A 13,463-nucleotide genomic window follows, 5' to 3' on the forward strand; every position below is an offset into this window, starting at 1 on the left:
TTATATATTTTTTAAATGAGCCTTTAAAACTATTATTTTTTTGATAAGATGTACTTTTAATAGAACCTTTTCTGCTTCAAGAAATCTGTTTAGGAGAATAATTTTACAATTGGACGCGTTAGTACCATTATCTTTTGTTGTCTCACAATTTTCTAACGATTCAATGTTCGGTCCCTATCGCATACTCACTCTGGCAGAAAGTAATCGATATATTTCATAACTACTTCGCGAACGGGATCCTGTTGCTTGCCCGAAATACTTGGATACATATCGAAATCCATTTTGCTGCCGGTATTATTGTTATTATTATTATTGCCGCCGGTTTCAGTTTTCATTATCGATCTTACGATAGTTCACTGCGATTTGTTTACTGTGTATCTTTTAAAGTTGGAAGAACTTTATGTTTTAAATGCTCAGCAATGATATGTGTAAAATGTGATTGGAATTTATGTTTTTTCACCGTTTTTTACCGTTTAGTTTAATTTGACAAATTTGTTTGGGGAGGTCGCCGCTGCTTTGTCTTATTAGATACACACACACACTGTTGGAAGAGCTGCCGCAATAATTGGTTTCAGTGTATGTGACCAAACAGTTAATTGGGTGCTCTTTTTACCAGCTTCCCTTTTAATGAGTTTCACTTGCAGTTACACATGTATTTGAGGTGTTCGCTTTTAGGCCTTTTTATGTTTTAACACACGAAACAAACAAAAACAACGAACTGGGGAGCTCTTTTATTTCTGTGCTCGGGAGAGATAGATAAAATTTGAGAGAATCCCTGGCTCTCTCTTTTGCTGAATGCGTTTCTTATTCAGCAACTCCGTCTCTCTCGCTCTCTGCTTTCTCTTGGACTCTCTCTCACTGAGTGAAAATGTTAAAAATGCGCGCGAGACGATTTTCGCCGTTTTTTTCCCTCAAGATTTGTATATTAAATGTCTGGCGAACTTTTTGCCAATTGTTTAGGCTGTCGTTGCAAACAATTTCGCCAGTTTTTGTTCTTTTTCTAGTTAAAATTCCCTCTCTCTCTTTAACACAGATTGCAACACAAGAGCACAGCTAAAAATAATTATTTTTCACACAAATAACAACAATTGAGCAACGGAATAAAATAAAAGCCCAAGCGACAAAAGCGATTCGAAGTTTTAACTTCTAGGCGATTCGTGTTTGAATGGAAATGGAAGCATAACTGAAAATGTTGACGTCGCTGCTGCGCGTCGCAGTCGCTGCCTCGCCTCTGCCGACGGAGAGAGAGCCCACAAGAGAGCTGAACGTGCAGCAGCAGCAACAACAACAGTTGTTACAACAGCTTTTCGGTGGTGGCTTTTGAAGTTTCGAAGTTGGTGGGAGAGCGAGAGAGAGGCAGTTCCGACAGAGCTGTTGTTTTTGCAAAAATGCAGGAGAGCACAACAAAGCAAAGCTTGGAAGCTAAAGTGGAGCTTGCAAAAAACGCCACTGCTGCTATTTTTTCAAGCCAAATTGCATATTAATTAAAAAGAAAATTGCATGGATTTGTAATGTAATTTATGAGACACATTAAATTAATAAGATTTTTGGTGCCACATTATTCTAGACCGGAAATAAGATCCAAAATATGTTTGCTAAACAATTTTTTATATTAAATTAAGACTAATTTATATATAGCTATCACTAAATTACAACTTTTGTTATCTAAGAATTAGATTTACAAAAACCCCTTATGTAAAGGCTTCACTGTACGTCTGGTGCGCGATCTTTGTTACGGAACCCTTTTTTGAGAGCGATTCGGAGCGATATTCCCATTGCCGCTCCACGTTTTCGCTGCGCTCGTGTTAAAGACAAACAAAAAAAAATGCATGAAAAATAAACAAACAAATAATATAAACACAGAAAAACGTCGAGGAAGCCGAAAAAAGCAGACAAACGAATCTTTCCAATCAGTTAATTTATGAGAGGAGAGAGCGCGATATTCAACTCCCACACACACACACATGGACGCTAAAAAAGCAACATGGCTGCTTTTTTGAAAGCTTTTTAGCTGAATTCCAGATACAGAGAGCAATATCGGCGGGAGAGAAACCATACAACAGCGGTTTTGTCAGCAAAGAGCGGGCCCCAAAGAGAGAGAGAGAGAGAGAGCGTGTTGTAACGGCAAAAGAACTTTTGAAATCCAGTGAAGCGATGCAGCAGCAGCATCAGCGTCGGAAAGGGACAGCAAGAGACTCTCCATGCCACTTGACTATGACAAGTTGCCACGTTGAAGGCTCAATAACCCGTGTGCTAACTGTAGATTCGCTGGCCACGAACCAGCAACCCAACAACCCACCTATCCACCAAACCCACCACCCACGATGGAAAAAGGTTTTCCATGCATATTCGACCGTTTTCTCACGCTGTTGCTTTGTGAAATATTAAAGATACTGTGTGGCTGCTTATTTCCGAGTCAGCTGATTTTATTTTTGCTGACGGGTTTTATGAGGGGTGTAACTTTGGGTAACTTGTTAAGTACTTATGTGTATATATTTTCCAGAGGTCTGGAAGTAGACTTTTCTTAAATCAGTTTGCCTTATTATAGTATCATCTTGAATTCATAATTATTAAAATGTTTCTTAAGAATGGTGTCTTTTTTATTTTTAAGGATGTATGTATAAAAAACTTAAAGAAAATAAAAAACAATTTAAAAATGTTAAGAATGCAAAAGATTCAAAATTTAATGGTATCATAAGTTTTTTTAATATCGTGGAATTTTTTACTTTAAACTGTCCTAACGTAAAAAAAATTGGGATATCAATTTTTCATCTATGGCAGGCAATGTATCATAAGTGACATTAAATTCCGCTAAGGTGCTTATTATGCACAAACAGATCAAACCTGATGCTACTTCCATTATTTTACCACATTTTTTCGAAACTTTGGCGTTTAATTTTCTTAAAATCTTACCGTCTCCGACATGGGATACAAACTAATACATTTTTTCAATCAGACTCACCTGAAAAAGAAAAGAGAAACATCATTAATAAATTGCGTAATGTACAATTAAACTTAATTTTATTTTCAGCTTGGACATCTAAGCGAGGCCATTTCCACCTGGTCACGCATTTAGATACTTTACTCTTCCGCTATTTCACTACATTTTCTCGCCTTTTCTTATTTTACGACTTTTGCAACACCCCGTAACTAAACCATTTCGAAATCGCATTGAATTTGTTGGAGAAAAGTTTTGTTGGTCACGCAATGAAAATTAAGCAGAGAAAGAGAAAGAAATGTGCGTAACAATTGCGCAAAGAAATACAGAGGACAATGTGTATTAAACAAAATATTTTACATGTTTAAAATATTTTTAAACAACAAAAAAACTTCAAGGAACATTAGACTTATCGTTCTTTAAAGATACTTCCCATTCTTTTCGTTTGCTGACCTGAATTGGTCCGATCCCCTTTACCTTGACTTCCGTAACCTCATTAACTGCGTTTAACAAGCGCGTTCCGCCTCCATGAAAACCACAACAAAATAAAAATCTCAAAAATATGCAAATTGTTTGTGCAAATTATTATTCGCCAGCTACGAAAAATAAGTGCAAATAAATGTCAACAAAGGCAGTATTTGGTATTCATAGCGCAAACGTGTGCCAAGCCCCGCCGAAAAAATAAAAAACATAAAAAAGAGGACTGCAAATGTAACCCCAGCCATGCCGATAAAATACTGGAACCTCCCTGTTAATGAGTGTTATTTTGGAGTGTGATTTTATTGGGTGGTAAACAGCTGGACGTCTGTTGGTTTTCGCACAAAACAACATCGCTGTGCTGGGGATCGGGCCACGCCCCGACAATTAGCAAAGGCCCCACCATTATCGAAAGGCCCAAGAGATCTGCCAGTTGGCAACATGTTGCCAGCCGGATTCAGTTTGGTCAGCAAAAACAACAATTGTGTAACATAAAACAGTGTCTAATAACTGTGAACACTGGGGCCGACGGAAAGACAAACCCACAATAAGATAGATGGATATTTCCAGGCATTGTCTTGTTGTTGTTATGAAACCCAAGACAACCAACAACCAACAACGAACACCGAACGAACAACCCAAGAGACATATAACAACATTTAATCGCTGGCTCGGGGCGCCGCCGTCTAGGCCGCATCTTTGTATACCCTATCTATAGGGTCTATTTTTATGGGTAACATTATTGCTTTAAATAAGTAAATAAAAAAATAATTTTTAAATACAAATAGCAATATGACCTAAACATATAATACAAAAAAATGTCTAAGTTAATGTATCTTGCATCTAGAAGTAACTTGTAGTTTAAGATACATATGTTTAACATTTATTTTTATTAGATACTTATTACTTTTTACTTTTAGTTAGAAAAATTAGAAATTCTAAGTCTTAATTTCGAAATTTTACAATAGTTCCAACTGTTCCAAAAATATTCTAATACTTTCTGACAGGCAAAATGTTAACACAAATATCAGTAACCTAGTAATTTTCTAACAAATACTCAAAAAAGGGTATTTGAAGACCTCACTCAATGAATCTTGTGAATCCAAAATCGTGAGCTCGACTTAACGCTTTTTGTTACTTTCATTTTCAGAGTTTTCCAGGCAATGGCAATTTAATGCCAGGCTGCAAGTCATTAGGTGGCGCCTGCACCTCTGACCCGGCGAAAACCTGCCCCTCAGCCAAAGACCGCTGAAAAGCGAAAGGCGAACTCACGTCAAGTTCAACCTTTGACCTCAGCTCTCTGCGGTTGTGGCTGTGTGGGTGGTGAGTGTTAAAAGCACCACAACAAAAACAAGTTCAACACTGATTAACCACTTGAATGTTTTCCTCTCTAATTTCCACTTGACATGTCAATCGAACATTAATTCGAGCTGAGTGTCAGGCAGCACTCGTTAATAAATGTATAATAATTTTGGTATTTTAAGAGGGAACATATTTATATGATAATGAAGGTTTGGTTAAATGAACTTAATTATAAGTTTATATGGTGTTTTATTTAAACCTCCTTTTTAGCATTTTAATTTAATTTTACTTTCCCACAACTGCCTTCGCTCACTGAATTCCTTCACGCGTTTTAATTGAATTTGTATGCAAATCTGCAAAAGCATTTTTAATATAAATGTTATAAAAAAGCGGCGAAAAGATGTTAAGGTTAACTTGTTGGCGGACTTTTGCCTTTCACTCACGCACTGCTGACGCAGTCGAGAGTCGTAAATTAAAAAGATAAATAAAGATGTTACTCATAACCACAAATAATTATGATACCGAAAAATAAAGCACAAGCCAGCGAGTGACATTTAAAGACTAAAGGATTACCTGTTTTGTAAATTGCGTATTTAGAAAAATAATTTTCTGAAAATTTGGTTTATCTGCCTGTTTGTTTATCTCTCAAATAAACTGGGAGTGTTTTAATTTCCATCATAAAAAGCCCAAGGATCTGTCAACATCACCGTACTATTTCAAATTTCATCTTAATCCACCATATAACTTAATGGTACTCACTGGGAGCAAATGTCCCATTAGCCAAACTCTTTCTCTTTCATCTTCGAAAAAGTGCGTGTTTGCGTGGATATCCAAATATAGACACTCGAAGTACTCATAAATCTTTCAACAATTTGTTTGTTTGATGGTTGGGTTGACGTCATGTGTTCGTTTGTCGGCTGCATTCACTGAACATTGAAATGTTTGCACTTTGCGTATTTATCTTTTAATTGAGTCATAAAATCAACGAAAAGCCAAAAAGGGGCCACCATCGCCGGTCGAAGATGAAAAGTGGGAATATTTACAGTCAAAATACGATCGGTTTGCGATTGGCAAAGAAAACCAAAGTGACGTCAAAAAGTGGCGAGAAAAACCCAGAGACGGCCTGCCGTAAAGTGGACACTTTGAACCCAAGAAAAGGTGGGTAACTTAATCAAGTTGCAAGGTTGTTGTGGTCACACCTCCATCTAAGTGGATTGATTTTCGATTTACAGCTGAGACAGCCTGGCGGCAGTGGAGTATACTATATAACTTATATACACTCTCATCACCGTCATCGTTGAGACACGAGCTCGTGGCAAACTTTTTAGCGTTATTAAATCTATCTAGTATTTATGACTCTCGCTGGCGAACGTAATTTAACCGCAGCCGGGTAAACAGATCGCCAGGAAAGACACGTATAACCGGCACCACTTATACACCCCTGCCCCTAATCTTACTATATAGCACTATCGCTTGACCGCCTATAGACTATCATTCATGTTTCTCGTGCTAATCTTGTAAGTGGTGAGGAAAATATGGAAATAAAAACGTGTTTGTGCAATCAAATCAATCTTAAGTTGCGACCTATGAAAATGCCACAGCCAAACGCGATTATGGGCTGTGAATTATCAATTCTAAGTCGTTTCGATTCCCCGTTCTCTTTGCAGTCCAAGCTATAAAGTAATTACGAACAACTAGTCTTTGTTACCTAAGATCCAAACCGGTTCCTCAGACGTGACACCTCCCACCGGGGTGATAAACTTTTTCAACTCTTCATGGTAATCGCATTTGTAATTGCTTAAGTTCCATAACAGGGGAGCATTTGCCTTTATTGTGAATTATTTTGGTTTTTAATATAAGGTTGAAGCCGCAAATCCATAAAAAGAAATTATAAACAAATACTTATTTCTTATCAGCTGGGATGCAAACCTTATTATTAGCCAGTGACACCACCGGCGTTATAACCTATTCATGTACAAGAAAGGAAGCTAACTTCGGCAAGACGAAATTTCTATACCCTTTCAGGCCGTTCCCATGGGAGCAATTTATATAGATTATTCCTATGGGAGCTATTGGATATAGTTGTCCGATCCGCTTCGTTCCGACTATTGAGCATACTACTTGCAATAGAAATAAGTTTTTTAAAAAGGTCATCAGGATAAATTTAAAATTAAGAGACTAGTTTGCGTAGATGCTAATCAAGAATAGATTTACATTATGGGGTCGGAAACGTCTACTTCACAGAGTTGGAAACTTCTGACTAAAATTATTATACCTTTTGCAAGGGTATACAAAATAATAAATAGTGAGTTAAAGTACGTACAAAAAAAATAAGGAAATGTTTACGAATCTGTTATACCTGGAACACAACCGATTTTCTGGATTACAAATCCAGCAAAATAATAAAATTAATATTATTATTTAAGAACAAACGATTTTAATTATACTGTTTAAATAATCGGTAAGAGAACCGGTAAGCAAGTACCTTTAGTTTTATAAAACATATTACACGAACGAAAAAAACCATACGTAAAGAAATTGCTAAATTAAAATTCCCCACCGCAAGGATTCGGAGACAAAGAACCACAAATTTTAAAAAATCCATTTTTTCCTTTTTTTTTTGAACCGCACTTACAGACGAATGGATTCATGGTTTGTTAATTCGTAGATGCATTTGAATAGTGTTACTTTTATCTTTCGAACTCCATACTCAAAATAATTTTAGGATATTTTTATGGGAGCTAAAAACGAAAGAATTTTTCAATTAGTTTTCACACAATTTTATCTCGTTAATTTCTTACAGCCACGAACTATTTTGCCGAAAACTCATACAGGTAAACAACTTTTTGCGGTCGAACACCTGAAGGAAAATACGCGTCCAAGCGAAAACACTTTTCACGGTCAATCTATTTTGCATGTGTGTTACTGAAAATATGTACATATGTATATACAAAGCTAAAGGTGCAAATATGGGAGATGAAAATACGAAGAGGCCTACTAAATATGTTTTATTTTTGTACCAAAACTTATAGAAGGGGGAAATAAAAAATGGTTTCGAGCTACATATGTATGAATAATAATTTAGTACATTACATGTTTTCTTTTAATCTACTGTTTTTTTAAGTTGTAACTATTTTTACAGCACTTTGACCTTCAGAGTTCTTGTTACCATCCCAGCATGTGTAATTTTATTATGTTTTTTCGCTTTAATGGAGGAAAACACATGGCTCTATTGAAAGCCGACTCAGTGGCGCCTCTTTCACCTTGAATTAAACATTTTCAGCACCCTTCTATCCAGCCCTATCGTCCGGAATCAGAGATTTATGCCTCCCCCGCTGTTTTTGTTTATATTTTGCCAACACTTTGTTGTTTATATTCATTGTTTTTTGCTTTTCCCTCTTGTTGTTCACATTTTCTTCGAGTTAAGCTAAAATTTATTGAACATTATTCATTCACCTCCTGAAACGATTTGGCGAGGAAAATCGGTATCCACACGTTTATAGTCAGCGTGGAAGATTAATTGTTGCATACTGTTTTGCATTTCGTTTCATTTATCATGATTTGACATTAAGACAATGTCAAGGTTAATACATTATTTGCGTATTGCTTTGTTCGACTGGTGATGTGATTAAAGTAGTATAATTTTACAATTAAAAGCTGCCTCCGGGTATTAATCATTCTTTGTGGTTTTAGTTCTTCTTAACATCACCTATAATTCTTAAAATTGTATTGTCTAGGTGTATAAAAGATGGCGTTTCTTTGGATCTTTTTTTTGACATTATTAAACAAAAACCAAAAATTAATTTGGACTTTTCTCCTTGCTCCCTTTCAATCATTTTCGAGCATTATTCGACTTGGCTCTCAAAGACCAATACATTTTATCCGCCCCGTAATTATAAATATATCCAATCGATATCGCGATATAAATAAGTCGTTTGTCAATTCCCCGTGATAAGCTCGAAGAAGAACGATGTGGAAAGCTTTGGCCACAATAAAGAACATGTGTTGCCGCTTTCACGCCGCTTTTCCACTTGAAGAACTCTACCGCCATACTCTACGCCTTCTCGGCATACATATATCACAGTTATAAGCGCTGCTGGGCACGAAAAGGTCAAAGGTCGCTCACGACCTTTTCAGGTGCATTTACCTTTTCAGTCGTTGACACAAAAAAGACACAACAACTTTATTTCTGCCTTTGTAGTTCCCTTGGAGGGGCGTGGCTCAAGCCCTTTTCCTCTTGTTATTATTGTAGTTGAAGTTCTTAGTTCGTCTGTCTGGGCTTTTCAAGATTTCTGAAAGCTTTTAGTTGATATTTTTGTGTTTATGCGAGTTCAAGGCAGTTCATTGATGAAAAAACAACAACCAAGAAAAGTTTCGTCTAATTACTGCTCATTGTTCAGTTGTAGGCGTGAATTAAAAAGAGTTCCGTAAGGAAGGGGAAACTCAAAAAGGTAAAAACAAGAAAAGACAAATTGATATTTCATGTGCCCAGGTTTAATGAAAAAAGGAAGGGAAGAACTTGGCTCTGTAAGACATGGGTTTAATAATGCTTTGCGTATGGATAGCGATAACTTCGTTGTGTTTTGCTGTTCAAAATAAGAGTCCCTTGGACAAACACCACAAACACAAGTGTTAGAAGAAGGGCATGACCAAGATGATAAGGATTTTCAGCAAAAGATGTAAGGAAAGGTCGGACAAGATTAGCACATTATATTAAAACAATATAATTTCAACAGAAGATGAAACAGCCTTGTGCTCAATAATAGAACCCAATCCATTATCACCAAGAGACTCCTTAGAGATAACCGTTCTGCTCTAAGGGCAGCAACACAAAGAAACAACAAAGTAAATTTGCGTCAGAATCGGTCAAAAGTTAATCGCTGTAATGAAATGGAATATAAAATTGCTGAGGCAGCTAAAAATAAAGATTATGACTTCAGCTTTAATATTAAATGCATTGCAAAATCGTATCATTAATCAATAATTAAATCTTGAAATCTTTAGTTTCTTTTTTTTATATACCGCCTTCAATATTTCCCTACAAACATTTCCCTAGAGAAATCCCTTCTACATTTTAATTAAATTCTTAGCCAGCTGTAAGTCTTAAATTCATTATAATAACCCTATTATTTACACCGTTACTTCTAAACCATTAAGATGATGTGACATCCGGCAAAAATAAAACGATTTGCGACTATATACGAGATACTGTAAAAAGCGCATTTTGCACTTAGAAATGCAACGAGCGATGAATGCGATAAATGGTCAAACAAATGAACTTCTCTGTGGCAACTAACGACGGAATGGGTGAGACATGGCACATGTGCGCGCGTGGCTGTTAAAATAAACAAGAACCACCCACAATCACAGAACTGAGAAAACAGCGGATAGAATCGACAGGGGAAGAAAGCAATGAGAAAAGGGCATACCGAGTTAAAAAAAAAAACTGCAGAGGGCGGATGTAAAATGCTACGATTTTGTGGGCACCGCTACCCCACCGTTGATTTTATTTATAATTGATTTTTGTGTAATTATTCCATTTAAGCGTTTTTGTAGAACCAAATTGGCGTTCCTGGCATTTTTGCTTCTGTTTATTTTTGTTGTTGCTCGCAGTTATGAAACCAGAAACTGCTTATACTTTATATAACTATTTTGCAATAAATAAAATATATTCGCGAAAAAAAGACCTGCTTAAGTTTATCGTAGAAAACCGTATGATGACTATTTAAGGCAGCTGTCGTAAACTATGCAAAATGGACTGAAACTGAACTATTTATTCACAAATTTTCTTTAAATATTGGCTTTAGATCTTTGGCATTTTTTAATAATAATAACACTTCAAAACCTGAAAGGATTTTACCTAAAAATTTCTACCCTATTCTTGGTTACTTTCCATCACGACACAGATTTAAGGTTTAAAGTAGCATTTAAGATATACTATACGAATGGTTTAGCTGTTATTAAGCCGAAAAGTGCCAAAAAATACGAAATCTTGTACTTTTAACGTTGTTTTTTTACACTGTATCGTGATGTTAAATTTAAAAGTTTGGGGTCGTAATCTACAAGTAAAAACATTTCAGATTTTGTAACTTTCAGTCTTGGGTTTTTTTTTGCAAACCTGGGTTATTTTCTTCGAGTTTGCTACTTTTTTTGTAAATTCCTGAATTAATAAACGTTACAAGATTTTGTCGTGCTAGATTTATATAATTTCTCCATTTGTAATCACTTACTATAAATAACTCATTCTAGAGCTTCGTATGCATATTTATAAGACGTAAGGTCTGGAAAATCTAGAGGTACTAGGCATAAATCTAATAGCACATACGGCCTCTAATTTAAATTTAAAATTTTAATTTGTACCCCTTACTTGTAGAGAAATAGGATAGGGGAATGTAGGGTAAGGTGCCGAGTAGAGTAAGGTGACGAGCTCGTGATATTTTAAATGTGACGTCTTGTCAAAAATTCCAAATAATTTTAGTCGATTTCTCCTATTGTGCCAATGTATTTTAAATAATATTATTAAGAGCTCCAGTAATTTGTTCGTAAAACCCATTCAATTTATGTGTTTCAGCAGTGCCAGAGTAAATATTTGTGGAAAACCAAGTCAGATAAATACATACATGTACATATTAATTAGATCTTTACCAAAAGTTGTTGCTATCTGTGATCTATTCTTTTGCGCCCTATAAAAGTAGCACCAACATATTCTAACATATCGTGACAAACATTTTGTTGGGTATGAATATTAAATTTTTTTTTGTATTTGCTGACATTTCGTTGTTGGTTTCTTTTCTAGAGCCGATAACTAAAAAACATTTACTTTTTGTTGATTTTTGTGAACTAAAAATTGAACAACTTAATTTGTTCAATCTAAACGCAGAACAGAAGTAGACATTTTGTTAAGTGCACAGTTAAATTTGTATTCCATTATTTCAACGTTAAGAACTGTAGTATTTAAAATCACTGAAGTTTTACCATGACCCACATTTTTGAATCTAGAGAGTTTAAATTTAACATGTAAATTCTACTAGTTTGCTTTAGCCCAGTGGAACCCCTACTTTAAGGCACGCAAAACACAAAAGTTTTAGTCGCCCAAGATTTTTGTTCACTGTATTTTTTACTATGCTTTACTTATCTATATTTGTGAGCGTGCCAAAAATGTTTCGTCTGTTTATGACCATCCACCCACTTAAAAGTGGTTCAATAAGACTGTTAGATGAGTTACGGGTATATGATAGTCGAGGCAATCGCTATTATTCTCAATTTCAGATGCCAATGGCAAATTTAACAAAATATTAAAATCATTAGAAACAGCTTTGTGCAGTTTCCTTTGATTAACACTATTAAATATTTTAAAAAAATGTTTTATTGCACTATTGAAAGATACGATCATTTCTTTATCTAAGTAAGTCAAGTTGTTTCTTTTTCCATTTTGCAATCAGCTTATAGTATATTAGAAAGAATGCAAAACTTCAAATGGGGGCCTGTTTGAGGACGACTTACTTATCAACTTCAGTGCTGAACATTCGCACCATGTGACGCTGCAGATACTGGGGCACAGATTGCGGCGAAGCTGGAGGAGTTTGATAGGGATTCATCATGGCCTCATCATCATCAAAGTAGCCCGACGAGGTCGACGAAGTGGTTCGCGGATACTTCAGCATTTTCTCACACTTGTGGGTTTTCTCTTTTTTGTTTTTCACTTCTTTCTATTTTGTTTTTATTCAATTTGATGTTTGGTACAATTTATTAGCTTGCTATCGTAAATATTTACTTTTTCACTTTGAGTTGGTTTATTTTTAGGCTTATAAATTAGCGGTTTGGATAACTTGTTTGTCTTTTGTGACCCTTTTTTTGGGTTTCAGCTGTTATATAAAAAAAAAACAGGCAGAAATATTGAGTGTTTAATTATTATTCAATCAGGCGAAGAAAGGAGAAACAGCAAACGAATTGTGGTCGAACGACAACTAAAAACAAAAATTGCTTTGAATTTTCGAATTTTGCATTAATTTTATTTTTCTCGCTGCCGAGAGTGAGAGCCGTGTAGAGAGACCCGAGAGAAACATGCACTTCAACTTGGACAAAAGCAACAACACGGCCAACAGCTCCCAATACGTTGGCCAATTGTATTTATAATTTTATTTATATATTTTGCATACATTGTTGCTGTCGCCTTTTAATTTTGTTGTTTCTGTTGCTGTATTTCGCGCTGATAAATTGTTAAGCGCTGTCTGGAACTGGTTGCGCGTGCCAAATAGCAAAAACTAATATGAGGGAGCAAAGCCACAGCGAGCTGGTGGAGAATTCCCCGAACGGAGCTCCGAGAGAACTCCTCCTCTCGGGTGGCAATTAATCAAGTCTTGACTAAAAATAAATATCAACCAATTAAATTTATCTATTAAGATACGCACAGCAGCCGCACACGGGCACTCGAAAGATACAAAGTTGAAATTGCAGACAAATTTAATGTTTGCCTAGCAGAAGAGCCGCCTGTGATACACGAGGAATTTGTGTACAGAATGTCAAAACGTGATTTTGCTGCGTATTTTGAAAATACTGTATCGGGAACTTAAGTTCATTAGTTTTCGCGAATGCACATTTTGAATGGGGAGTATAGAAGAATTTTTGTTTAATTTTAAAAGGTGTAGTTGGTCTTGGAACTCAATAGTATTTGGTTTAACTTGATTTTAAATTTGTAATTCTCAAAAAATAAATTTTATACTTATGCACAACTGTAGACACTTAA

General features: G+C 35.7%; 1 protein-coding gene across 8 annotated transcripts in view; it reads right to left on the bottom strand.

Annotated features, from left to right (window-relative positions):
• bun (TSC22 domain family member bunched) overlaps positions 1-13,463 on the bottom strand; it is a 105,745-nt gene that overhangs the window by 28,938 nt on the left and 63,344 nt on the right. Inside the window, exon 1 of one of the 8 annotated variants that reach the window (XM_036817243.3) lies at positions 12,221-12,565. The exons of 6 other annotated variants lie outside the window; for them this stretch is intronic. In XM_036817243.3, the coding sequence (XP_036673138.3) occupies positions 12,221-12,381 (161 nt within the window). In that variant the 5' untranslated portion in view covers positions 12,382-12,565. Of the gene's footprint in view, positions 1-189; positions 1,172-12,220; positions 12,566-13,463 lie in introns of those variants that run through there. One more of the 8 variants, XM_036817250.3, reaches the window with a different exon arrangement.

The sequence above is a fragment of the Drosophila suzukii genome, chromosome 2L (assembly GCF_043229965.1).
Source record: "Drosophila suzukii chromosome 2L, CBGP_Dsuzu_IsoJpt1.0, whole genome shotgun sequence".
Lineage (NCBI taxonomy): Eukaryota > Metazoa > Arthropoda > Insecta > Diptera > Drosophilidae > Drosophila > Drosophila suzukii.